The 27867-nt window shown below is 43.2% G+C and overlaps 1 protein-coding gene across 3 annotated transcripts in view; it reads left to right on the top strand.

The window, feature by feature from the left end:
• Positions 1 to 27867, top strand: part of LOC110505895 (neurexin-3a-like) — a 614746-nt gene that overhangs the window by 574765 nt on the left and 12114 nt on the right. For 2 of the 3 annotated variants that reach the window (XM_036963045.1, XM_036963047.1), the window contains one exon: positions 8743 to 8824. In XM_036963045.1, coding sequence (XP_036818940.1) covers positions 8743 to 8824 — 82 coding nt within the window. Of the gene's footprint in view, positions 1 to 8742; positions 8834 to 27867 lie in introns of all 3 variants that reach the window. The other variant, XM_036963046.1, reaches the window with a different exon arrangement.

Genomic DNA, 27867 nt, shown 5'->3' with positions numbered 1-27867 from the left:
AATATCCTGCATTGATTAGGCAAATTAGCAAAGGCACCCCGGCCCTGATGGGAGGCAGAGAGAGGAGACACTCAACAGCATATTACATAGACAATGAGACAGATCCCTCAAAATACCCAAAATAACACCTCTCACCACCTAGGTGGTCGTTAGCAGTACGGTGGTGTGTATGTCTTTGTGTGTGTTTGAGTGTGTGTGTGTGTGTTTGAGTGTGAGTGTGAGTGTGAGTGCATGTGTGTGGGTGCTCATGTGTGTGTGTGGGTGTAGTTGCGCATGTGTGCGTGTGTGTGCGTGTGTGTGTTTGTGTGAAATAGGGCACATGAGGCCAGGTCTACTCCAGGTTAGTCAGTTAACCTTGGGATATTGGTCAGACACCAATCAGAATAGTGTCCTGTGAAACAGCTATAAACAGCCATCTGTATATCTGTTGTACAGTACTCATGCAGATGGCTGTAGAAAGCTTCCGTCCCCTTTCATGTCTGTTCCCCAGACTATAGTGAAGGAGGTCTGAGTGAAGGGCTTCAGTGTGTGCGGGCCTTAGTTTGGCCTAAGCAAACATGACTATGAAGGACTGTGTGTGTGTGTGTGTGTGCGTGCGTGCGTGCGTGCGTGTGTGTGTGTGTGTGCGTGTGTGTGTGTGTGTGTGTGTGCGTGCATGTGTTTGTAGTGTGTGTGTGCGTGCGTGTGTTTGTAGTGTGTGTGTGTGTGTGTGTGTGTGTGTGTGTGTGTGTGTGTGTGTGCTTTGAAGCTGGTCTTTCGGGGAGCTGAGAGGACTTGAGGACAGCCTGCAGCCATCAGTATACACAGACACACAGGATGGAACCTGACTCAGGGGTGGAGCCTACAGGGCTGCCGGCGGGTTAATGCAGCCTGGCTTGGATATCAGACAGCATGAGCTGATTTCAGGGGTGTGTGTGTGTGTGTGTAAGTGTGTGTGTGTGTGTGTGTGTGTGTGTGTGTGTGTGTGTGTGTGTGTGTGTGTGTGTGTGTGTGTGCGCGCGTGCATGCCTGTGTGTGCGTGTGCCTGTGAATGTGTATTATTTTTATTTTTTGTGTATTTGTTAAACTCAATCCACAAAGCTTCTTGATCACAGTGGTACAAATAGTGGACTGTACTGAATAATGTGTCTAGTCCACCAGCACAGGCCCTGTCTAATACACACCAAAAACAAATGGTTCTATATAGTGCCAAGTAAGGGTTCTTTGGCTTGTAACTATAGCGGAAGCCTTTTTGGTTCTGCTTGGAACCTTTTTTTGAAGGTTCTATAAAGAAACGTGAAGGTTCTAAATGGAACCTGTATAGAGCCATTAAAAAAGGTTCTATATTACACCATAAAAGGGTTACGCTATGTTTATTATACCCCATTTTTGGGGTTACATGTATAAAGAACCCTTTTTAGGGTTCTTTATAGAACCTTTTCGGTGAATGGTTCTACAAAGAAAATGTCTCAATCTCATATGTTCTTGGTAGAACCTTACATGTTTTTTATTCTGGTTTAAATACCATGTTATATTGTCAAAATTCCATACGTTTTATTATAGTGTTCATTGACAAGTTGAATCAGGTGTGCTAGTTCCGGAGGAGAGAATTGAGAACCAATGACTTAATCAACCGTTCTCAATAAACATTCTTTCACTCACAGTAGCACAAAAAGAGCTCTGAACAAACCACACCCCAAAATAGTCTAATGAGTCCCTACATTTGAAATATAACTAAAGGGGGAAAGAACCGTTTTTTTTAGTGCAACAAAAAAAATACATTGAAGAGCTCAAAGGGTTATGTGGCTCTGTATGGTTCCACATAGAACCGTCACCCTTCCTTGAGGAACCCTCATTGTTTAGCGTGTACATACCGTCTCAATATCTCTCTCTGGTGCTCAGGAAGGGAACTCAGAGATGTATCAATTCAAGCTGTGTGTTTTTTCCTTGCTAAGATTATGTGCCATGAAACAGTATTTTTATTGAATATTTTATTGACCAGTGAGATATTAAGCAGATACGATAAATAGTGTTCAGCTCTTTGATCCACTCCAAATATTCATCAGACTCTTTCCCCCTCCCGTCCGTCCGTCCGTCCCTCCGACCTTCCTTAGTTCCTTCCTTCCTTCCTTCATTCCTTTCTTCTTGAGACAGGGCTTTGGCTTAGCCAAAGACAGACAGACAGGCAGACAGACAGGCAGACAGACAGGCAGACAGACAGACAGACAGACAGACAGACAGACAGACAAAAGGAACCAATGTTGCATGAAAGCAATAGACGCCTTCATCTCGATTTGAGGAGACATTTCTGCTCTGAGTAACGCCTGATTTCCTGTAGTTTGGAAATAAATTGATGAGTATTTGTGTGGATCAGTTGCCCAGTGTGAAGCCTGGTCTCCTCTCACGCTTGAGGAAACAGAGCTAATCTTCTACAGAGGTTTAATACAGACGGACTCCTCTGTCAGACCTGAGACCAGGGGATAATCTTCTACAGAGGTTTAATACAGACTCCCTCCTCTGTCAGACCTGGGACCAGGGGATAATCTTCTACAGAGGTTTAATACAGACTCCCTCCTCTGTCAGACCTGGGACCAGGGGATAATCTTCTACAGAGGTTTAATACAGACTCCCTCCTCTGTCAGACCTGGGACCAGGGGATAATCTTCTACAGAGGTTTAATACAGACTCCCTCCTCTGTCAGACCTGGGACCAGGGGATAATCTTCTACAGAGGTATAATACAGACTCCCTCCTCTGTCAGACCTGGGACCAGGGGATAATATTCTACAGAGGTTTAATACAGACTCCCTCCTCTGTCAGACCTGGGACCAGGGGATAATCTTCTACAGAGGTTTAATACAGAGTAATACAGAGGTTTAATACTGAATACCGACCAGGCACGCAGGGTATATCTCTGACCTCCAGTGGGCCCCCTTTGATTTTGTGAGTCACTCTCACTCAGATATTACATGTCAAAATGTGTAGAATTTTTCGAAATTTGCTTTAAAAATGAAAAAATGTATTTTCGCCACATGGCAAAATGGGTAGAATTGCAGTTAATCTGCTGTAAAACTGTAAAACTGTAAAACTGTAAAAAAAAATACATAAAACAATTCTGGGCCCCATGGCAACATGAGTGGAATTACATGAAATGTGTTATAAAATTGCAGAATGTCCTCTCCGCCCCATGGCAACATGAGTGGAATTACATGAAATGTGTTATAAAATTGCAGAATGTCCTCTCAGCCCCATTGCAAAATGTGTAGAATTTCAGGAAATTGCAAGGCATATGGGGGGAGTTCACTACAACTTGATGTTCTGGTGCCTCGCGGCAGTTCAAAATGTTGATTGGGGACCACTTTGCTGAGGAATGTGATTGTATATTTGTATTATATTGTATTCAGTAAATTGTGTATCTGCGGGACTCTAAAAAAATACTGATCTTTGTCTCAATGGATATACAACTAATACAATTAATTTCCACGCATTGTCCCCGGGTGACATGTTGTGATTATTGGCACCATTCTCATCTGAGGGTTACATTATGCCTGACACTAGTGAGACGCAGCCGCTTCAGGCACATGTAGATTTTTCCACTGGTTTACACAGGAATCTGCGTGTGTATCTAACGCTGACACATACAAAAATAGGCCAATGCAACCCATGGCTGGACTCCTAGAAAAGAGGTATAATTTTACAATTACAGACTCCATTGATTTTAGGTTCAGCCTAATGCGTCTAAGAGAAATATCCCTATATACTGTGGTGTGTATAAGTGAGCTTGCAGACAGCCAATGCATTACTCCTAACTCTGTGAAAGGGACTAGAGGGAGCCTGCAGCATTGGGTTGTTTATGACATTAAACACTGTCATTCTCAGCCATTTGGCTGCGAAATCGGAGATAATGACACATTTTTACCCGGACTCAGTCAATTACTTTTCTCATTTGCTTTTCGCATCTGCAATATACTCCCTCTGAACGACGGCAAGCAGTCTTTTTCCACAATAAATATATATTCAATGAATCATTTGATATTTACTGAGGGCCTGTATTTGGCAGCACTCCAGTGTGGATCCCCCCCGATGCCTGCCTACTCATCTGTGTGCATTCAAATACTTTTTACTATAAACTGAAAAATTACAAAATACGTACATTATAAATTATGTTTTGGACCGATACACTATATATAGAGGAGGATGTGGACACTCCTTCAAATTAGTGGATTCAGCTATTCCAGCCACACTCTTTGCTGACAGGTGTATAAAATCAAGCACACAGCCATGACATCTCCATAGACAAACATTGGAAGTAGAATGGCCTTATTGAAGAGCTCAGTAACTTTCAACTTGGCACTGTCATAGGATGCCACCTGTCCAACAAGTCAGTTTGTCAAATGTATGCCCTGCTAGAGCTGTCCAGGTCAACTGTAAGTGCTCTTATTGTGAAATGGAAACCCTAACTGTCTCTGGAAGCAGCGTCGGCACAAGAACTGCCCATTGGGAGCATAATGAAATGGGTTTCCATGGTCGAACAGCCTAAGATCACAATGTGCCAAGCGTTGGCTGGAGTGGTGTAAAGCTAACCCCCTTTGGACTCTGGAGCAGTGGAAACGTGTTCTCTGGAGTGATGAATCACGGTTCACCAACTGGCAGTCCAACGGGTGAATCTGAGTTTGGCTGATGCCAGGAGAACGCTACCTGCCCCAATGCATAGTGCCAACTGTAAAGTTAGGTGGAGGAGGAATATTGGTCTGGGGCTGTTTTTCATGGTTTGGGCTAGGTAGCTTACTTCCAGTGAAGGGAAATCTTAATGCTACAGAGTACAATGAAATTATAGACAATTCTGTGCTTCCAACTTTGTGGAAGGCCCTTTCCGGTTTCAGCATAACAATGCCCATGTGCTCTTGTGGCTGAATGAAAGCAAGTCCACACAGCAATGTTCCAACATCTAGTGGAAAGCCTTCCCAGAAGAGTGGAAGCTGTGATAGCAGCAAAGGGAGGACCAACTCCATATTAATACCCATGATTTTGGAATGAGATGTTCGACGACCACGTGTCCACATACTTTTGGCCATGTAGTGTATTTAGCAGATGTTATTGCGGGTGTAGCAGAAAAGCTGTGCCCCTAGCTCCAACAGTGCAGTAAAATCTAACAATACACAACAATACACATGTAGGTATTACAGATGGGTCAGGGAGATTTGGAAAATGTCAGTGAAGACACTTGCCAGTTGATCAGCGCATGTACACGTCCTGGTATTCCGCCTGGCCCTGCAGTCTTGTGAATGTTAACTTGTCTACAGGTCTTACTCACATCAGCTACGGAGAGTGTGATCACACAGTCGACCTGAACAGCTGGTCCTTTTATCCATGGTTCAGTGTTGCTTGTCTCAAAGTGAGCATAGAAGGCATTTACAGTGCCTTGCGAAAGTATTCGGCCCCCTTGAACTTTGCGACCATTTGCCACATTTCAGGCTTCAAACATAAAGATATAAAAGAAGAATCAACAACAAGTGGGACACAATCGTGAAGTGGAACGACATTTATTGGATATTTAAAACTTTTTTAACAAATCAAAAACTGAAAAATTGGGCGTGCAAAATTATTCAGCCCCTTTACTTTCAGTGCAGCAAACTCTCTCCAGAAGTTCAGTGAGGATCTCTGAATGATCCAGTGTTGACCTAAATGACCAATGATGATAAATACAATCCACCTGTGTGTAATCAAGTCTCCGTATAAATGCAGCTGCACTGTGATAGTCTCAGAGGTCCGTTAAAAGCGCAGAGAGCATCATGAAGAACAAGGAACACACCAGGCAGGTCCGAGATACTGTTGTGAAGAAGTTTAAAGCCGGATTTGGATACAAAAGATTTCCCAAGCTTTAAACACCCCAAGGAGCACTGTGCAAGCGATAATATTGAAATGGAAGGAGTATCAGACCACTGCAAATCTACCAAGACCTGGCCGTCCCTCTAAACTTTCAGCTCATACAAGGAGAAGACTGATCAGAGATGCAGCCAAGAGGCCCATGATCACTCTGGATGAACTGCAGAGATCTACAGCTGAGGTGGGAGACTCTGTCCATAGGACAACAATCAGTTGTATATTGCACAAATCTGGCCTTTATGGAAGAGTGGCAAGAAGAAAGCCATTTCTTAAAGATCTCCATAAAAAGTGTTGTTTAAAGTTTGCCACAAGCCACCTGGGAGACACACCAAACATGTGGAAGAAGGTGCTCTGGTCAGATGAAACCACAATTGAACTTTTTGGCAACAATGCAAAACGTTATGTTTGGCGTAAAAGCAACACAGCTCATCACCCTGAACACACCATGCCCACTGTCAAACATGGTGGTGGCAGTATCATGGTTTGGGCCTGCTTTTCTTCAGCAGGGACGGAAGATGGTTAAAATTGATGGGAAGATGGATGGAGCCAAATACAGGACCATTCTTGAAGAAAACCTGATGGAGTCTGCAAAAGACCTGAGACTGGGACGGAGATTTGTCTTCCAACAAGACAATGATCCAAAACATAAAGCAAAATCTACAATGGAATGGTTCAAAAATAAACATATTCAGGTGTTAGAATGGCCAAGTCAAAGTCCAGACCTGAATCCAATCTAGAATCTGTGGAAAGAACTGAAAACAAATGCTCTCCATCCAACCTCACTGAGCTCGAGCTGTTTTGCAAGGAGGAATGGGAAAAAAATTCAGTCTCTCGATGTGCAAAACTGATAGAGACATACCCCAAGCGACTTACAGCTGTAATCGCAGCAAAAGGTGGCGCTACAAAGTATTAACTTAAGGGGGCTGAATAATTTTGCACGCCCAATTTTTCAGTTTTTGATTTGTTAAAAAAGTTTGAAATATCCAATAAATGTCGTTCCACTTCATGATTGTGTCCCACTTGTTGTTGATTCTTCACAAAAAAATACAGTTTTATATCTTTATGTTTGAAGCCTGAAATGTGGCAAAAGGTCGCAAAGTTCAAGGGGGCCGAATACTTTCGCAAGGCACTGTATGTATCCCCACCACACAAACCTTCTCCCTGGCCCTGTGTAGATCTCCTGCTCCTCGTGTGTGTGTGTGAGTGTGTGTGTGTGTGTCTGTGTGTGTGTGTGTGTGTGTGTGTGTGTGTGTGTGTGTGTGTGTGTGTGTGTGTGTGTGTGTGTGTGTGTGTGCGTGTGCGTGCGCGTGTTTGTTTTACATTCTCGTCAACCCCAGCAGTATATATGGGGCCTACAAACCCAAGAGTATATATGGGGCCTACAAACCCCAGCAGTATATATGGGGCCTACAAACCCCAGCAGTATATATGGGGCCTACAAACCCCAGCAGTATATATGGGGCCTACAAACCCCAGCAGTATATATGGGGCCTACAAACCCCAGCAGTATATATGGGGCCTACAAACCCCAGCAGTATATATGGGGCCTACAAACCCCAGCAGTATATATGGGGCCTACAAACCCCAGCAGTATATATGGGGCCTACAAACCCCAGCAGTATATATGGGGCCTACAAACCCCAGCAGTATATATGGGGCCTACAAACCCCAGCAGTATATATGGGGCCTACAAACCCCAGCAGTATATATGGGGCCTACAAACCCCAGCAGTATATATGGGGCCTACAAACCCCAGCAGTATAAATGGGGCCTACAAACCCCAGCAGTATATATGGGGCCTACAAACCCCAGCAGTATATATGGGGCCTACACTGTACGGTACAATGATGAACCACTGATGACTCCATTACTCCCCTGATATTTATCATTTCATAAAGCTGCTCCATGACAACACTTAAATGATCCCCTCCCTGATCTCCTCCTATAAAGACATGCAGAGGCTGAAAAACGAGTTCATCCGGAGCGAGGGAGAAATAAATCAGAGATGGAGGTGAAGGAGATTGTCAATGATCGAGCCGCCCTCCCTGCTCAATAGCCATGATCTAAAGCAATGCAAATCAATGCATACTGTTAGACAGGGTAAGATGGAGGGGGCAGGGGTGAGAAATTGGACCGAGTTAACAACCGAGTTAACAACCGTGAGGAGATGTCGCCAGGGAAATATCATGGCTGGCGTTTGAAAGAAAGGCTTTGATAAAGACAGCAGAAGTTATTCAATTACCCGACAAAGTAAAGAGTGGAAGATAATGAGCTGGCAGTCACTCAGATCAGAACTAAACTGTACAGTATAATGTTGAGTGCTACAATGTACAGTATAATGATGAAGAACTACACTGTACTGTATAATGATTAATACTACACTGTACTGTATAATGATAAATACTACACTGTACAGTATAATGATGAATACTACAATGGACAGTATAATGATAAATACTACACTGTACAGTATAATGATAAATACTACACTGTACAGTATAGTGCATTCATTTCAGAGGGGAGTTTCACTTTTGTTTTTCTACTGTGCCTGGATATGAACTCAAAGGGAAAACTTTACATTTAAAGCTCCTTTATGTATGTTTTCCCTTTAATACTGAAGATTTTCTAGTAAGTCAATAGGAAATGTAAGATTGTGTATGAAATTTTCAATTTTATATTTGTCATTGTTCTCTGACCTCATTGTTCTATCAAATAGGGTGGGGGGGGGGGGTCATATTGAAACTAATGATCTTATTCGTCTGTGTGTTTTTGTCCACTTCCTGTCTGTGTCCGTGTGTTTGTACCTGTGTTTCTGTTTCTCCTTTCTTTTGTATATTTTGTTTTGTTCTTCTTTCCGCCATGTGTTTGGCCCATGAAGCAGACGACAGACGACATGGTGTCTTCGGCAGAGTGTTCCAGTGATGACGAGGACCTGGAGGAGTGTGACTCTGGCCGTGCAGGTGGGCTAGGTTAGTTTCCCTCTGCTTGCTCTCACACTGCTCTATCTCTCACTCCATGCACACCTGAGGATCAAGCACTGCATCCTATAAAGCATCGTAACCCCATGGACACACAAAGTGTAACTTCCAAAGATAGGAACCCAAAGGACAAATTATGGCAAGACTGGAGATTTCTTACGTTAAAATCTGACTGAATTACAGAAAACATAATACATATCAAAGTGGAAAATAGTGAAATCCGTCATGGACTATTCATATTATAAAATCATATATGTTGCTTTCAAAAACACTGTAAACCATATTAGTTTGATGATTTACACTTGCCCATGGGGTCGTCTGAAGTGGTTTTAACATGGTCACCAAAACACATGCAAATGTTGTCCTCTCAGCGTTGAATGAGAGAGAGAAAAAAAAGACACAGTTAGTGTGAAGATGTGCCATGTTCTCTGTGTTGATGCTTCAAAATGTATCATACCGTGTTTAAGTCCAGTGCTCTATCCATGTGGCACTGTCCTGACTTGCATTTTGACTCATGATACATTTTGAGATTCTCTTCCTAAATATTTGCTTTCAGTGAAATTACTGCGTGATTAGATATCTAGCAGGAATTAAAGTATTGACTCATTTATGTGTGTTTGTATTTCATTTTTAAATGTTTCCATATTTAGAGGCTTGCACTGTAAAACATTTAATAGAGAAGAGATATCATCGAATTTCTGTGTAGAGCCCTGTGGTTTTATTGTTGTTGTTTTTGCTTCAAGGTGAACATGTTATCCTGCTGTCTTATTGCAAACCAAATATGAAAAATACAATATTGAGTTAACTTAGACGTTCCAAATCATGTTCCTCTGAGCTTCTTGAGAGAACTTGGGTTTGCCTTATCTTGTTTGGATAAAATCTGAAAAGCCAGCTCTCTGGCACGGAACTGTGTGTACCAAAACACCAATATGGAACTGTGTGTACCAAAACACCAATATGGAACTGTGGATACCACAACACCAATATGGAACTGTGTGTACCACAACACCAATATGGAACTGTGTGTACCACAACACCAATATGGAACTGTGTGTACCACAACACCAATATGGAACTGTGGATACCAAAACACCAATATGGAACTGTGGATACCACAACACCAATATGGAACTGTGTGTACCACAACACCAATATGGAACTGTGTGTACCACAACACCAATATGGAACTGTGTGTACCACAACACCAATATGGAACTGTGTGTACCAAAACACCAATATGGAACTGTGTGTACCACAACACCAATATGGAACTGTGTGTACCACAACACCAATATGGAACTGTGTGTACCACAACACCAATATGGAACTGTGTGTACCACAACACCAATATGGAACTGTGTGTACCAAAACACCAATATGGAACTGTGTGTACCACAACACCAATATGGAACTGTGGATACCACAACACCAATATGGAACTGTGGATACCACAACACCAATATGGAACTGTGTGTACCACAACACCAATATGGAACTGTGTGTACCACAACACCAATATGGAACTGTGGATACCAAAACACCAATATGGAACTGTGGATACCACAACACCAATATGGAACTGTGTGTACCACAACACCAATATGGAACTGTGTGTACCACAACACCAATATGGAACTGTGTGTACCACAACACCAATATGGAACTGTGTGTACCAAAACACCAATATGGAACTGTGTGTACCACAACACCAATATGGAACTGTGTGTACCACAACACCAATATGGAACTGTGTGTACCACAACACCAATATGGAACTGTGTGTACCACAACACCAATATGGAACTGTGTGTACCAAAACACCAATATGGAACTGTGTGTACCACAACACCAATATGGAACTGTGGATACCACAACACCAATATGGAACTGTGGATACCACAACACCAATATGGAACTGTGTGTACCACAACACCAATATGGAACTGTGTGTACCACAACACCAATATGGAACTGTGTGTACCACAACACCAATATGGAACTGTGTGTACCAAAACACCACAACACACATTTTAACCTTAACTGTTTACTTCCCAAAGAAAATTGTACATTTTAAAGCAAGTTTTGATATAAGCCAGTTAGTCCATCAACATATCCTATAGCTTCAGTTGTAGACATGAGTTAGTCCCATCAACATATCCTATAGCTTCAGTTGTAGACATGAATCACCCATGGACATGACAGATGTAAGCTAGTTATTCCATCAACATGTCCTATAGCTTCAACTATTTACATGAATGACTCCACATTTTTGAGCCAAGCAAATAGGGTTTGATTGTATTGGCTGTTTGGTATGGCAGGGACACCCACCTCAGGTACTGGCTGTTTAGTATGGCAGGGACACCCACCTCAGGTACTGGCTGTTTAGTATGGCAGGGACACCCACATCAGGTACTGGCTGTTTAGTATGGCAGGGACACCCACCTCAGGTACTGGCTGTTTAGTATGGCAGGGACACCCACATCAGGTACTGGCTGTTTAGTATGGCAGGGACACCCACATCAGGTACTGGCTGTTTAGTATGGCAGGGACACCCACCTCAGGTACTGGCTGTTTAGTATGGCAGGGACACCCACCTCAGGTACTGGCTGTTTAGTATGGCAGGGACACCCACATCAGGTACTGGCTGTTTAGTATGGCAGGGACACCCACCTCAGGTACTGGCTGTTTAGTATGGCAGGGACACCCACATCAGGTACTGGCTGTTTAGTATGGCAGGGACACCCACATCAGGTACTGGCTGTTTAGTATGGCAGGGACACCCACCTCAGGCACTGGCTGTTTAGTATGGCAGGGACACCCACATCAGGTACTGGCTGTTTAGTATGGCAGGGACACCCACCTCAGGTACTGGCTGTTTAGTATGGCAAGGACACCCACCTCAGGTGCTGGCTGTTTAGTATGGCAGGGACACCCACATCAGGTGCTGGCTGTTTAATATGGCATGGACACCCACATCAGGTGCTGGCTGTTTAGTATTTCAGGGACACCCACATCAGGTGCTGGCTGTTTAGTATGGCAGGGACACCCACATCAGGTGCTGGCTGTTTAGTATGGCAGGGACACCCACATCAGGTGCTGGCTGTTTAGTATGGCAGGGACACCCACATCAGGTGCTGGCTGTTTAGTATGGCAGGGACACCCACATCAGGTGCCCTATAGATGCTTTTATTTGTGGCTCTAAATGAGGCCAATAAGAAGTAAAGTGCCTTAATGTATCTCAGGTACCTCACCTGGCATTGCTCAAATGACAAACGACTGAGAGACAGTTCCATGCTGCTCAGGCCAAGGTGTTATCAGCACTACCTGATTATCGTCCTCTGAGAGGTCAATTCCAATTCCTCCCAAAGTTTCTATGAGAGATAGCAGGGCTAAAGAGCCCATGTCTGATCTCTACTGTAGCCCTCTGAGCTCTCCAAGTCTCTGAGGACAGATATCATCAGGGCCCCAGTCATCCAATCGTCATATGTTTACACAGAAATTCACACCATTCTAGCCCCGACATCAGTTGACGTGGACAGCTGCATGCTACGTGGTCTCCATATTTATTTTCCGGCATTTTCGTGGGTGAAGCATGTGAGGGATGTTTTTATTTTGTATACTTTCGTTTGACGTTTTGTATGTGACAGGCTCTTTTATATGTTCGGTTCTCTTGGCTTCCGGATTGTGTTTGTTTTGTTTTTGAGTCGTTGTCTTTATCTATCTGCCAATTATCTGAAATACGACATGCCTGTTGTCTCGCCTCATCATGTGCAGCATGAATTTTCGGTGGTTGAAAAATATTTTTCCTCATCTCTTTTAGAGTCTTTGTTGCCATGAGGCTTTTTAGAGCAAACATTCCTGTGTTTTGATAATCAAAGCAAATAAAAAGGCAACAAAATATGTTCTTGTCATCAACTTTTTGGGCCTCAAGCAGGCAGCCATAACATCTAACTGAAGAAAGTTGTGAATTAAGAATGATATATTTTTAACCTCCCCTTCTCCCTTCGTTCACTGCCTACCTTATTTTCCTCCTAAACCCCTCCCCATTCCTTGTCAAGCCATTCTGCATTTACATTGGTTTCAATGAAGATGACATAAAGATTATTTTATTGCCACAAAAGTATATATGCTTTCCTCTTTTGATCTGCTGTCATTTTGTGGCACACATTAACAGTAGTGGCTAACTCAACCTTAACCCATCCTCTTCCGGGTCACCTCCCGGTGACCTCCATCCCTTCAAAGCATGAACTCTAATTGGCTCCATCATGTGTGTCTGACCCTTGACCCCTAACCCTCCATTCATACTAACTGGGCTGCTTTGTCTTCCGGGTCACTTTGAGTTCCGCACCTATCTTTAGGGTCAACATTACCTATTGCGACATCGTCTCTCTTTCTGTTCTGCACTCGTCTGTTTTTGTCTGTCCGTTTGTCTGTCTTCCTGTCCGTTTGTCTGTCTTCCTGTCCGTTTGTCTGTGTTTCTGTTTTGAGGCGTCGTCATGTGACTCTGATCTCTGTTTGTAAAACTGTTTTGTATTCCCCCTTTTCCCCTTAAAGGAATTCCATAAGACAGATACCACTGGCGATGATAACTACACACATTTAAAACTAATAACATAGATTTTATTAATTGATGGGAGATGAAATACCATCACACTCTAAACCTGCTATTCCAATGATAACTGCACGGTAGTGGTAATTTGCAGTACACTCTACATACCAATCTCAAACACCAAAGAAAATGCAGTCCCAGTGCAAAACTGCAGCAACAGAGATATGCACTGTGGGAACGTATTAATGATGCACTTTGGGGCCGTACATGTTGCTGTAGACACAGTGCTGGGCGTTTTAATTACGGAATATTTTGGCGTATATTCCGTAATTAAAACGGCTTATGACATCAGTCAAACTGCAAAAGTGAAACCAAATCTCCCTGTTGGCGGTTAAGAAAAGGCATTCATTCTGAGGGGTTTAGGTTTGGGATAAAAAAGAATAATAAAACAAAATGTGTTCAGTCATCTCTCCGATGGTTGCAACAACTCTGGGTTTCACTCTGAAGACAAGAAAATGTAATTATCACATAGGAAAGTGCAAACTCTCTCCTGAGAACGTATTAGCTATGTGACTCATCCATCTGTCCACATATCTAAAGGTTCGCTTTCAGTCAGTCAACGTCGGTAAAAAAAAAATATTATGGGGAATCGCACTCTCGTCACTTCTGTTGAAGCATCTACAATGACGCCTGACAAGGCCAATGAAATCACCACCTCGCTGGAAGCCAAGCCTTCCACAGGTGATAAGCTTGATGCTCGGATTCATCCTTTCAATTATTCCACTCTACACCTCGGTGTGAACAGGAATGATTCAGGCTACTCAAAAACAAGAGTGTCTTACGTTCAGCCAACTAAACTGTCCCAAAGTGGTAGAGCATGGTCACCCCCTGGACGTTGTGTGCTGAAGTTTGTACTTATTCTTTAAAGTTTCCAAATCACAAACAATTAGTTCTTCTTAAATTTGCTGGTGCAATAAGTACGGTGGCTAACCCATAACAGTCCTAGCCCTGTCTAAGCAGGTGGAGGGGTGCTCTGAGAGATACAGTGCCTTGCGAAAGTATTCGGCCCCCTTGAACTTTGCGACCTTTTGCCACATTTCAGAATTCAAACATAAAGATATAAAACTGTATTTTTTTTGTGAAGAATCAACAACAAGTGGGACACAATCATGAAGTGGAACGACATTTATTGGATATTTCAAACTTTTTCAACAAATCAAAAACTGAAAAATTGGGCGTGCAAAATTATTCAGCCCCCTTAAGTTAATACTTTGTAGCGCCACCTTTTGCTGTGATTACAGCTGTAAGTCGCTTGGGGTATGCCTCTATCAGGTCGCAAAGTTCAAGGGGGCCGAATACTTTCGCAAGGCACTGTATCTCTCAGGGTTAGCCACCGGACTGTATAAGAAAGATCAGGAAATGTTTGTATTTTCTTATTTTGCTTGTATTTAACGCCTTTTTTTGGCACTAAAGAGTCTAAGCCGGGGGGTTCTACTAAACTAAAGGGAACAGTTTTAAGCAGATCATACCAAAGATCATTTGGCTATTTGATTTGCAAATGTAATACCTATTGAAGTATCTACATTTGTAGTCGGAAGTTGACACACACCTTAGCCAACTACATTTAAACTCAGTTTTACACATTTCCTGACATTTAATCCTAGTATAAATTCCCTGTCTTAGATCAGTTAGGATCTCCACTTTATTTTAAGAAAGTGATATGTCAGAATAATAGCAGAGAGAATTATTTATTTCAGCTTTTACTTATTTCATCACATTCCCAATGGGTCAGGAGTTTACATACATTCAAATGGTATTTGGTAGCATTGCCTTTAAATTGTTTAACTTGGGTCAAACGTTTCTGGCAGCCTTCCACAACCTTCCCACAATAAGTCAGGTGAATTTTGTCCAATTCATCCTGACAGAGCTGGTGTAACTGAGTCAGGTTTGTAGGCCTCCTTGCTCACACATGCTTTTTCAATTCTGTCCACAAATGTTCTATGCGACTGAGGTCAGGGCTTTGTGATGGCCACTCCAATACCTTGACTTTGTTGTCCTTAAGTCATTTTGCCACAACTTTGGAAGTATGCTTGGGATCATTGTCCATTTGGAAGACCCATTTGCGACCAAGCTTTATCTTCCTGACTGATGTCTTGAGCTGTTGCTTCAACATATCCTCGTAATTTTCCATCCTCATGATGCCATCTATTTTGTGAAGTGCACCAGTCCCTCCTGCAGCAAAGCACCTCCACAGCATGATGCTGCTACCCCCGTGCTTCACAGTTGGTGTTGGTGATGGTGTCCTTCGGATTGCAAGCCTCCCCCTTTTTCCTCCAAACATAACGATGGCCATTACGACCAAATAGTTATATTTTTGTTTCATCAGACCAAAGGACATTTCTCCAAAAAGTACAAACTTTGTCCCCATGTGCAGTTGCAAACCGTGATCTGGCTTTTTTATGGCGATTTTGGAGCAATGGCTTCTTCCTTGCAGAGCGGCCTTTCAGGTTATGTCAATATAGGACTCGTTTTACTGTGGATATAGATACTTTTGTACCTGTTTCCTCCAGCATCTTCACAAGGTCCTTTGCTGTTGTTCTCTGATTTATTTTCACTTTCGCACCAAAGTATGTTCATCTCTAGGAGACAGAACACTTCTCCTTCCTGAGGGGTATGATGGCTGCGTGGTCCCATGGTGTTTATACTTTCGTACTATTGTTTGTACAGATTAACGTGGTACCTTCAGGCATTTGGAAATTGCTCCCAAGGATGAACTAGGCTTGTGGAGGTCTACAATTATTTTTCTGAGGTCTTGGCTGTTTTCTTTTGATTTTGCCATGATATCAAACAAAGAGGCACTGAGTTTGAAGGTAGGCCTTGAAATTCATCCACAGGTACACCTCCAATTGACTCAAATTTAGTCAATTAGCCTATCAGAAGTTTCTAAAGCCATGACATCATGATCTGGAATTTCCCAAGCTGTTTAAAAGCACAGTCAACTTAGTGTATGTAAACTTCTGACCCACTGGAATTGTGATGTTGTGAAATATAAGTTAAATAATCTGTCTGTAAACAATTTTTGGAAAATGACTTGTTGTCATGCACATAGTAGATGTCCTAACATACTTCCCAAAACTATAGTTTGTTAACAAGAAATGTGTGGAGTGGTTGAAAAACAAGTTTTAATGACTCCAACTTAAGTGTATGTTAACTTCCGACTTCAAATGTAAAATAATATAGTTAATATACTTACCATAATAACACATTGAATATCATTGAATAACAGATTCACTACATGGAACAGCAGATAGTCCCATTAAAAAAAACTATAATAATTAAATATTATTTTTTACATGTATTTAACCCCTTGTTTTTGTCACTAAACAGTCTCCATATACTGTAGACTCCCATTCATGTTTTCAACTGTTACCGGGGGACAATCAGACGAGTCTTGTGAGGTCGGTGGGTGTTGTAGAGCAAAACAACTGACATGTGCGTATGTTTGAGAGTCTCATCTTTAGTGTGTAGCCAAAACTGTTTGGATGCTACAGAAGTTGGCAGGTTGGCTTTACCGACTTCAGACGAGTTCCAAAACGTTTGTGGGGGTCATAGAGCAAAACCGAGAACACCAATGTGTTCGGGGGAGTATCTCCTTTCCATAAATGGGTATTTTATAGGCCAAACCGTTCTTACACTACAGACGATTTTGTGAGATGACCAATTTTCAGGATAGGGCTGTGGCAGTCATGAAATTGTCAAGCAAATAACTGTCGGTCTCACGGTAATTGACCGTGAATTAATTCCACACACAGCCTTTGGAACGTCTACATTTGAAAAAAGTTGAATAAATCCATGTAAAATAGCCTACACCTTCACAATAAATCCATTATTTATTTTAGACACTCCTAAAGAAGCACGATGTGAAGAAAATGTAGTGTATTTCAGAAGAACGGAATAGCATAACCTGAATTGTCCTCGTGTGTGGTTATGGATCTGTCAAATGGCTGTGGGCTACACTAGTTCATTTAGCACACACGATTTGGTTAGAATTCCTTAGAATTATTGTATTTTATTTCATAGTATGACGAATACAATTGAACAAAGTTTAATAAAAAGAAAGTATGTTTTCTCCATCAATTAGTGGGAGTGCACACACACTGTGTTGAGCGGTTAACAACAACATAGGTACTCCTAAATGCTGAATTTAGAGTTATTGATGTAACTTTAGTTTCTACAAACGATGGGCTATATGTTTAGATTTTTTTAATACATTGTAAGGCTGCATGATGCGACTCTAGTGATCATTTGAAAAAAGGCTTGAAATGCATGAGCTCTGCTTGGTTTTTTGCGCAGGCTGTACACACTTCTTCAGTCTCTCATTCCCAATTTGACAAGCACTTGAAAATGCCTCAAATTTCACGAAGGCATCGTGTGGCCGTCATGCACCCTAAAAAAATTTATGCGGTTTGCGGCCAGTGGCCTTTGTGCCCTTGGCCCGGAGTGATGCGTTGTGCCTTTCTCCCTGAGTTCTGCACGCTCCGAAGCACCTCTCACTCACAGACTGCAAGTGAAGACAGACACTTTGGGGACGCAACTGCGCGCGCGTCCTTAACCAAATCCGAGGTGAATATTGAGGATATTGGAAGAACTGTCCACATTTTCTGTGGGATGCGGTCCAAAATTAATAAACCACTAGCATCAAACAACTTTTTTACACAATTTGGCTGATGCATCATATCAGTACGTTTAGCTTTACATGTTGATAAAGTATTAGGCAATTTCTTCACGTTATTAGCGCAGCAATGTGTACGGCAGTAGGATATAAGCGCAGTAGGCTATACGCGTGAATATTCCATTAGCGGGAAAACACCATCATCAAAAGTGACAATTGTTTTATTATGCTAATTAGATTCCCACGGAGCGTGGACATTGACCTTAGGGGACTAAGAAAGCGACCAAAACTACGATGGAGGCCGGGTCCAGCACCAGGTTGGACCGTCCTCGTTTCCAGGCACAATGCCAGTCTGCCTGGCACAAGCATCGCCCCACTTCCAGGGGCGAGGTGAGAGATGGCCACCTTGCGGGGAAGGAGACAGCCCTCGCACCTAGCTCGGGGATAGGGGGTGGCACGGAATGGGGTCCTTTCTTGCCAACCGGCCCAAACATCCGTGGTGACAAAAGTCACGGAACCCAGAGAGGACCTTCAGGTAAATGTTTGCACCTAAAGCCATTGTTTCAACCCCATTGTTTTGGGGTTTCAAGAGTGTCATGTGCTTCTCATGTTAGTTCAATAAAGTCCCTCCAAAACATTCAGACTCAAGGTTGTCAAGAGAGGAGGAGATAAAAAAAATAATATTAAAAATGACCTATTTCTCATCACGGGGCATCATGCCCCCTCAGATGGCCTTTACCGGGAGAATTGCTGCCTGCTCCGACCAATGGCACACATGCGCAATGACGCCCTGGGTAACGCGAACTGCAATGTCGAGAAACAGGCTACAATTCGTTGTCCACGTTTTCTCTGCTTCCTCACGGCGACTGTTCCCCTCAGCACCAGTATTAAGGGAGGAAATATACTCCCTGCTCCAGAAACAGGCAATATGAGTGGTTCAGCCGGTATTTCCTCGTTTCAAAAAGGGACGTGGATTTCTGCCCTGTTCTAGACTTGCGTGCCCTGAACAAACATCTCAGTTCATATATTCAGGCCCATGCGTCCTGGCGATTGGTTCCCCACCATTGACCTAAAAGATACATACTTTCATGTGCCAGAGTCATGGGAGTTTCCTGAGATTCTACTATGGGGCAATAGCCTATAAGATTTTGAAAGTACTGTTCGACTTGTCCATCTCGCCTCCTGTCTTTTCAAAGGTGGTGGACGTAGCTCTGGCACCCATGAGGTGCCATAGGCTGTGGGTATTGGCCTATCTGGAGTCAATGGAACCACACGATATTGTGCACATCCAGGTGTCCCATGTTCAGTCTCTTGGTTTTATTCTAACCAGAAAAAGAGCTGTCTAATCGCACGCATAAATCATTATTTTCTATCCGTGGAGAGGCTGTCAGGGTTCCAGCTCTATTGGCCCAATTTTGGTTGAGGCTCACAGTACATTTCCGCCAGATCATGCGCCTACTGGGGATAATGACATCTATGATAGTGATCATTCCCATGCGACTATTGTTGAGAAGTCTGTACCACAGTGGCATACAGTATATTCGGAAAGTTATTCAGACCACTTGACTTTTTCAACATTTCGTTACGTTATACAGCCTTATTCTAAAATGTATGTATTTTTTTATTTCCTCGTCAATCTACACACAATACCCCATATTGACATCACAATACCCCATATTGACATCACAATACCCCATATTGACATCACAATACCCCATATTGACATCACAATACCCCATATTGACATCACAATACCCCATATTGACATCACAATACCCCATATTGACATCACAATAACCCATAATGACATCACAATACACCATAATGACATATCAAAAACAGGTTTTTAGACATTTTTGAACGGTTATAAAAAAATACAAAACTGAAACATTACATCTAAAAACGTACTCAGTCTTTTGTTGAAGCACCTTTGGCAGCGATTACAACCTCGAGTCTTCTTGGGTATGATAATACAAGCTTGGCACACCTGTATTTGGGGAGTTTCTCCAATTCTCCTCTGCAGATCTTCTCAAGCTTTGTCAGGTTGGGTGTGGAGCGTCGATGCACAGCTATTTTCAGGTCTAGAGATGTTCGCGTCGATGCACAGCTATTTTCAGGTCTAGAGATGTTCGATCAGGTTCAAGTGCAAGCTCTGGCTGGGCCACTCAAGGACATTCAGAGACTTGTCCCGAAGCCACTCCTGCATTGTCCTGGTTGTGTGCTTAGTGTTGTTGTCCTGTTGGAAGGTGAACCTTCTCTCAAGTCTGTGATCCTTATAACTCTGGAGCAGGTTTTCATCAAGGATCTCTCTGTACTTTGCTCCATTCATCTTTCCCTCGATCCAGACTAGTCTCTAAATTCAATCTTGGTCCCTGCCGCTGAAAAACATCCCCACAGCATGATGCTGCCACCACCATGCTTCACCATAGGGATGGTTCCAGGTGTTCTCCAGACGTGACACATGGCATTCAGGCCATAGACTTCAATCTTTGTTTCATCAGACCAGATAATCTTGTTTCTCATGGTCTGAGAGTACTTTAGGTGCCTTTTGGAAAACTCCAAGCTAGCTGTAATGTGCCTTTTACTGAGGAGTGGCATCCATCTGGCCACTCTATCATAAAGACCTGATTGGTGGCGTGCTGCACAAATGGTTGTCCTTCTGGAAGATTCTCCCGTCTCCACAGAGGAATTTGGTGTGACAATCGGGTTCTTTGTCTCCTCCCTGACCAAGACCCTTCTCCCCCGATTGCTCTAGGAAGAGTCTTGGTGGTTCCAAACTTCTTACATTTAAGAATGATGGAAGCCACTGTGTTCTTGGGGTCCTTCAGTGCTGCATACATGTGTTGGTACCCTTCCTCAGATCTGTGCCTTGACACAATCCTGTCTCAGAGCTCTACTGACAATTCCTTCGACCTCATGTCTTGGTTTTTGCTCTGACATGCACTGTCAACTGTGGGACCTTATATAGACAGGTGTGTGCCTTTCCAAATCATGTCCAATCAATAGAATTTACCACAGGGGGACTCCAAGTTGTAGAAACATCTCAAGGATGATCAATGGAAACAGGATGCACCTGAGCTCAATCCTGAGTCTAGTAAAAAAGGGTCTGAAAACATATCAAAATATTTTTTTTCTGTACTTTCGGCAAACATTTCTAAAAACCTGTTTCTGCTTTGTCATAATGGGTTATAATGGGTTATTGTGTGTAGATTGATGAGGAAAAAATAATATTTAATACATTTTATAATAAGGCTGTAACATAACAAAATGTGGGAAAAAAAATCAAGGGGTCTGAATACTTTCCGAATGCACATCAACAGTCAGCGGGAGCTCAGTCCCTTCCCATCCTCACCTTGGCTCGCTCCCTGTTGCTGTGGAGCAGTGCACGTTTTCTTTCCCTTCGGGCTGTGCATGTTCACGGTTGCCTCAACTCAGTGCATGTTCCTGGTTGTCTCAACTCGGGTGCGGCTTTGCTATCCAGTAATGGGAAATGTTCGCAGGGCCGTTTATGTTTCTTGATGGGGGACCCGAGGGCCCTGTTGTGAACAGGCGCTCTGACGCACCATTGGCCTCGGACCCTCCTTTATGCCTTTCCACCAGTGGAGATTTGATTCCTATGGGCCTGGCCCCTGTGGCCCATAGGAACCAAATGTTATTACTACCATTCAGTCCGCAAGGGCACCCTCCACAAGAGGGTTGTATGAGTATAAGTGGCACGTGTTTTTAGCTCTGGTGTCAAGATTAAGTACTTGTTCCATTTCAGTGCTCTATGAGGGACATCCTTATGTTCCTACAGGAGCTTTTTGAGCAGGGACTTGTTAAAAGTATTGATGGTCTCAGACATTTGATGGAGCACCAGTTGCTAAACATATTGAGCCCACAAGGGACCTGGTTTTGGAGCCACTGTGTGCGGCCCCCTTTGAGCCTCTGGGGTCGGTGGATCTGAAGATCCTCTCCTACTAAACTTCCCTGCTAATGGCTTTGGCCTCAGCACATTACCTGTGCACAAATCAAATCAAAGTTTATTTGTCACGTGTGCTCAATACAATACTTACAGTGAAATGCTGACTTACAAGCCCTAACCAACAGTGCATTTTTTAAGTAAAAAAATAGGTATTAGTTATACAATAGATAAGTAAATACATTTTTTTTTAAACAGTAAAATGACAGTAAAAATAAGAGTAGCGAGGCTATATACAGGTGGTACCGGTACAGAGTCAATGTGCAGGGGCACAGGTTAGTTGGGCCAATAGCGGTAACATACATGTAGGTATAGTTAAAAAGTAAAAGTGACTGTGCATAGATGGTAACCAGAGAGTAGCAGCAGCGTAAAAGATGGGTTGGCGGGGGAGTCTATACACAATGCAAACAGTCCAGGTAGCCATTTGATTACCTGCTCAGGAGTCTTATGGCTTGAGGGTAAAAGCTGTTGAGAAGCCTTTAGGTTCTAGACTTGGCGCTCTGGTATCGCTTCACATGCATGCGGTAGCAGAGAGTACAATCTATGACTGGGGTGGCTGGGGTCTTTGACAATTTTTTGGGGCATCCTCTGACACCGCCTGGTGTAGAGGTCCTGGATGGCAGGGTGCTTAGCCCCAGTGATGTTCTGGGCCATAGTCCCTACCCTCTGTAGTGCCTTGTGGTTGGAGGCTGAGCAGTTGCCATACCAGGCAGTGATGCAACCAGTCAAGGATGCTCTCGACATTGCAGCTGTAGAACATTTTGAGGATCTGAGGACCCATGCCAAATCTTTTCAGTTTCTTGAGGGGAATAGGTTTTGTCGTGCCCTCTTCACGACTGTCTTGGTGTGTTTGGACCATTCTCGTTTGTTGAGGATTTGGACACCAAGCAACTTGAAGCTCTCAACCTGCTCCACTACAGCCCCGCCAATGAGAATGGGGGAGTGCTCGGTCCTGCTTTTCCTGTAGTCCATAATCATCTCCTTTGCCTTGATTACGTTAAGGGATAGGCTGTTATTCTGGCACCACCCGGCCAGGTCCCTGACCTCTTCCCTATAGGCTGTCTCGTCAATGTCGGTAATCAGGCCTACCACTGTTGTGTCGTCTGCAAACTTAATGATGGTGTTGGAGTTGTGCCTGGCCATGCAGTCATGGGTGAACAGGGAGTACAGGAGAGGACTGAGCACACACCCCTGGGGGGCTTCAGTGTTGAGGATCAGCGTGACAGATGTGTAGCTACCTAGCCTCAGAACCTGGGGGCGGCCCGTCAGGAAGTCCAGGGTCCAGTTGCAGAGGGAGGTGTTTAGTCCCAGGATCCTTAGCTTAGTTATGAGCTTGTGCTGAACACTGAGCTGTAGTCAATGAATAGCATTCTCACGTAGGTGTTCCTTTTGTCCAGATGGGAAAGAACAGCATGGAGTGCAATAGAGGTTGCATCATCAATGGATCAGTTTGAGCAGCTTGCAAATTGGAGCGAGTCTAGGGTATCTGGGATAATGGTGATAATGTGAGCCATTACCAGCCTTTCAAAGCACTTCATGGCTATGGACGTGAGTGTTACGGGTCCATAGTAATTTAGCCAGGTTACCTTCTATGGTGGTCTGCTTGAAACATGTTGGTATTACAGACTCAATCAGGGACATGTTGCCAGTTGTTCTGCACATGCCCGGAGCACACGTCTTAGTAATCCGTCTGGACCCAAAGCCTTGTGTATGTTGACCTGTGTAAAGGTCTTACTCACATCAGCTACGGAGAGCGTGATCACACAGTCGTCTGGAACAGTTGATGCTCTCATGCATGCCTCGGTGTTGCTTGCCTCGAAGCAAGCATAGAAGTGATTTAGCTCGTCTGGTAGGCTTGTGTCACTGGTCAGCTTCCCTTTGTAGTCTGTAATAGTTTGCAGGCTTGTAAGCAGGAATCAGGAGGATATAATTATTGTCAGATTTACCAAATAGAGGGCGAGGGAGAGCTTTGTACGCGTCTCTGTGTGTGGAGTAAAGGTGATCTAGAATTTCTTTCCCTCTGGTTGCGCATTTAACATGCTGATAGAAAATAGGTAAAACTGATTTAAGTTTCCCTGCATTAAAGTCCCCGGCCACTATGAGCTCCGCCTCTGGGTGAGCGGTTTCCTGTTTTCTTATACAGCTGACTGAATGCAGTTTTAGTGCCAACATCTGTCTGTGGTGGTAAATAAACAGCCCCGAAAAAAATAGATGAAAACTCTCTTGGCAAAAAGTGTGGTCTACTGCTCATCATCAGATACTCTACTTCGGGTGAGCAAAAATCTAGAGACTTCCTTAGATTTTGTGCATCAGCTGTTGTTTACAAATATACACAGACCACCCCCCTATCTAGCCTATCTAGCCGGTGCTGCGTATATCCCGCCAGCTGAATGTTTTCCATGTTGTCATTCTGCCACGATTTGGTGAAAGATATAACAGTTTTTGATGTTCCATTGGTAGGATATTCGTGATCATACCTCTTCTAATTTATTGTCCAATGATTGTACGTTGGCAAGTAATATTTCCCAATCGCTGTCAACGGATCCTTACGAGGCACCCCGCCCTGTGTCCTCTATACCTGTGTCTCTTTCTCTTGCCAATGACGGGATTTCGGCCTTGTCCGGTGTCTGAAGTACATCCTGTGCGTCCTGCTTGATGAAGAAAAAACTTTGTCTAATCCGAAGTGAGTGATCGCTGTCCTGAAATCCAGAAGCTCTTTTTTGACGTAAGATATGGTGGCAGAAACATTAGTTACAAATAACGTAACCCCCCCCCCCCCTCACACACATAATAGCACAAACGGCTTGATTATATTTCTCCAGAGTATGTTGTACCGATGTTTCCCTCCTTCAGGGCACAGTATTTAGTGTCATAATGTTATGTTTTTAGTGGTCCATAAATAGTGCTTCAGACTGGCCCCACTTGCAGGACTAAGTGCTGATCTAAGGAAAGTCTCTTTCTTATTAAATAGCATCAGTATTATTATTAATATTATTATTATTATTATTATTATCTTCCCACCAATCACAATCTATTCTACAGTATACTTACAAAAACAGCCAGATATTATAATCCTACTGCACCTATATTGTAATAATATGTTGACTTTGAACCTGGGTGGTCTAAACACTTAAAGACTATATTAGACCTCTGAGCCAAAGCCTCCTGCATAGTGGAACCATGCAGTCACACTGCTGAACACGCTGCTGTCAGAAAGACTTGAAGATATGTGAGGACAGAGGATGCCAACGCCCTGCCGCTAAACTGTAGCAATTAAAGATAGCGTTTAGAAAAGGAATATAACACTGCTTATGGCTAAGACATTCCTTGGCATCATTCTTAAAGTAAACAGTCATTTGTCACCGGCATTCGAATGAACAATGTTTTCACAACTCTAAACTATGCCAGCAATATTGGCCGTGTTAATGTAGCTGCCAGCACAGAATTTAATTGTTCAACATTTTAAATGTGTCGCTTTAAAATGAGCTGAGCTTGTTTTTTGTTTGAAGACAGACAGAATGTTGTTGAGTTAACGTAGTGTTCTGAAAAGACCAGAGACGGAATGTTGATGAGTTACCGTAGTGTTCTGAAAAGACCATTGACGGAATATTGATGAGTTACCGTAGTGTTCTGAAAAGACCAGGGACGGAATGTTGATGAGTTACCGTAGTGTTCTGAAAAGACCAGAGACAGAATGTTGATGAGTTACCGTAGTGTTCTGAAAAGACCAGGGATGGAATGTTGATGAGTTACCATAGTGTTCTGAAAAGACCAGAGACGGAATGTTGATGAGTTACCGTAGTGTTCTGAAAAGACCAGGGACGGAATGTTGATGAGTTACGTGTTCTGAAAAGACCAGGGACGGAATGTTGATGAGTTACCGTAGTGTTCTGAAAAGACCAGGAACGGAATGTTGATGAGTTACCGTAGTGTTCTGAAAAGACCAGGGACGGAATGTTGATGAGTTACCATAGTGTTCTGAAAAGACCAGGGACGGAATGTTGATGAGTTACCGTATTGTTCTGAAAAGACCAAGGACGGAATGTTGATGAGTTACCGTAGTGTTCTGAAAAGACCAGAGACGGAATGTTGATGAGTTACCGTAGTGTTCTGAAAAGACCAAGGACGGAATGTTGATGAGTTAACGTAGTGTTCTGAAAAGACCAAGGACGGAATGTTGATGAGTTACCGTAGTGTTCTGAAAAGACCAGGGACGGAATGTTGATGAGTTACCGTAGTGTTCTGAAAAGACACGGGACGGAATGTTGATGAGTTACCGTAGTGTTCTGAAAAGACACGGGACGGAATGTTGATGAGTTACCGTAGTGTTCTGAAAAGACCAGGGACGGAATGTTGATGAGTTACCATAGTGTTCTGAAAAGACCAGGGACGGAATGTTGATGAGTTACCGTAGTGTTCTGAAAAGACACGGGACGGAATGTTGATGAGTTACCATAGTGTTCTGAAAAGACCAGGAACGGAATGTTAATGAGTTACCATAGTGTTCTGAAAAGACCAGGAACGGAATGTTGATGAGTTACCATAGTGTTCTGAAAAGACCAGGGACGGAATGTTGATGAGTTACCATAGTGTTCTGAAAAGACCAGGGACGGAATGTTGATGAGTTACCGTATTGTTCTGAAAAGACCAGAGACAGAAAGTTAATTAGACAGCCTTAAATCAAACTCTGTCTGAATCTTACCTTAAGATATAACACCGTTTTCTTGAGATATGGGTGCATTATTGAATGTATAACTCAATGTCGATCCTCCCTTCGGTATCAATGTATGATTTGCACAAAGGTTTGAGGGATGCACGTGTGTATTTCAAGTTCAGATTTGGTCCACTTCACAAACAAGCAAGACAGGAGTCAACAGTGGCAGAGATTAAAGACCATCTCTCGTCGACAGACCCCTCCTAGTTTATCAGACACAGCCAGGCTACAACATACACAGAGTGTTCAAAACATAAAGAACATCTGCTCTTTCCATGACATACACTGGACCAGGTGAATCCAGGTGAAAGTTATGATCCCTTATTGATGTCACTTGTTAAATCCACTTCAATCAGTGTAGATGAAGGGGAGGAGTCAGGTTAAATAAATATTTTGAGACAATTCAGAGGGTGAATGGGCAAGACAAAATATTTAAGTGCCTTTGAATGGGGTAGCGTAGTAGGTGCGAGGCGCACCAGTTTGGGTGGGTCAAAAACTTCAACATTGCGGGGTTTTGCATATTCAGTTTCCTGTGTGTACCAAGAATGGTCCACCACCCAAAGGACTTCCAGCCAACTTGACACAACTGTGGGAAGCAATTGAGTCAACATGGACCAGCATCCCTGTTAAACGCTATCAACAGCTTGTAGAGTCCATGCCCTGACGAATTGAGGGCAAAGCTCAATATTAGGAAGGTGTTAGTAATGGGAGAAGAGATTGGAGTAACTTTTGAATTTACATCACTTCCACTCTTACATATCAAGGCACAAGGCGAGACCCAAATGTAGACACAGGAGGCAGATGGTTGGAGTCTTACAATGTTTATTAAGGGGAAGGACTAGAATAAGGAGAATACAAAAAGCAGGAGAATGGGAAAACCGCTGGTTGACTTGGAAACATACAAGACGAACTGGCCCAGAGAGACAGGAAACACAGGGATAAATACACTGGGGAAGATCAGCGACACCTGGAGGGGGTGGAGACAATCACAAGGACAGGTGAAACAGATCAGGGCGTGACATTACAGGGTTATGGTTCTATGTTTTTGGTTCTAGATTGTGAGTGTCATGTCAGTCAGGGAGATTAAATTCTCTGAATGACCCATCATCATCACTGTGAACAGGGTAAT

The sequence above is a fragment of the Oncorhynchus mykiss genome, chromosome 25 (genome assembly GCF_013265735.2).
Source record: "Oncorhynchus mykiss isolate Arlee chromosome 25, USDA_OmykA_1.1, whole genome shotgun sequence".
Taxonomy (NCBI): domain Eukaryota; kingdom Metazoa; phylum Chordata; class Actinopteri; order Salmoniformes; family Salmonidae; genus Oncorhynchus; species Oncorhynchus mykiss.
Note: the sequence above shows the minus strand (reverse complement) of the source record. Positions and strands in the feature narration are given on the sequence as shown.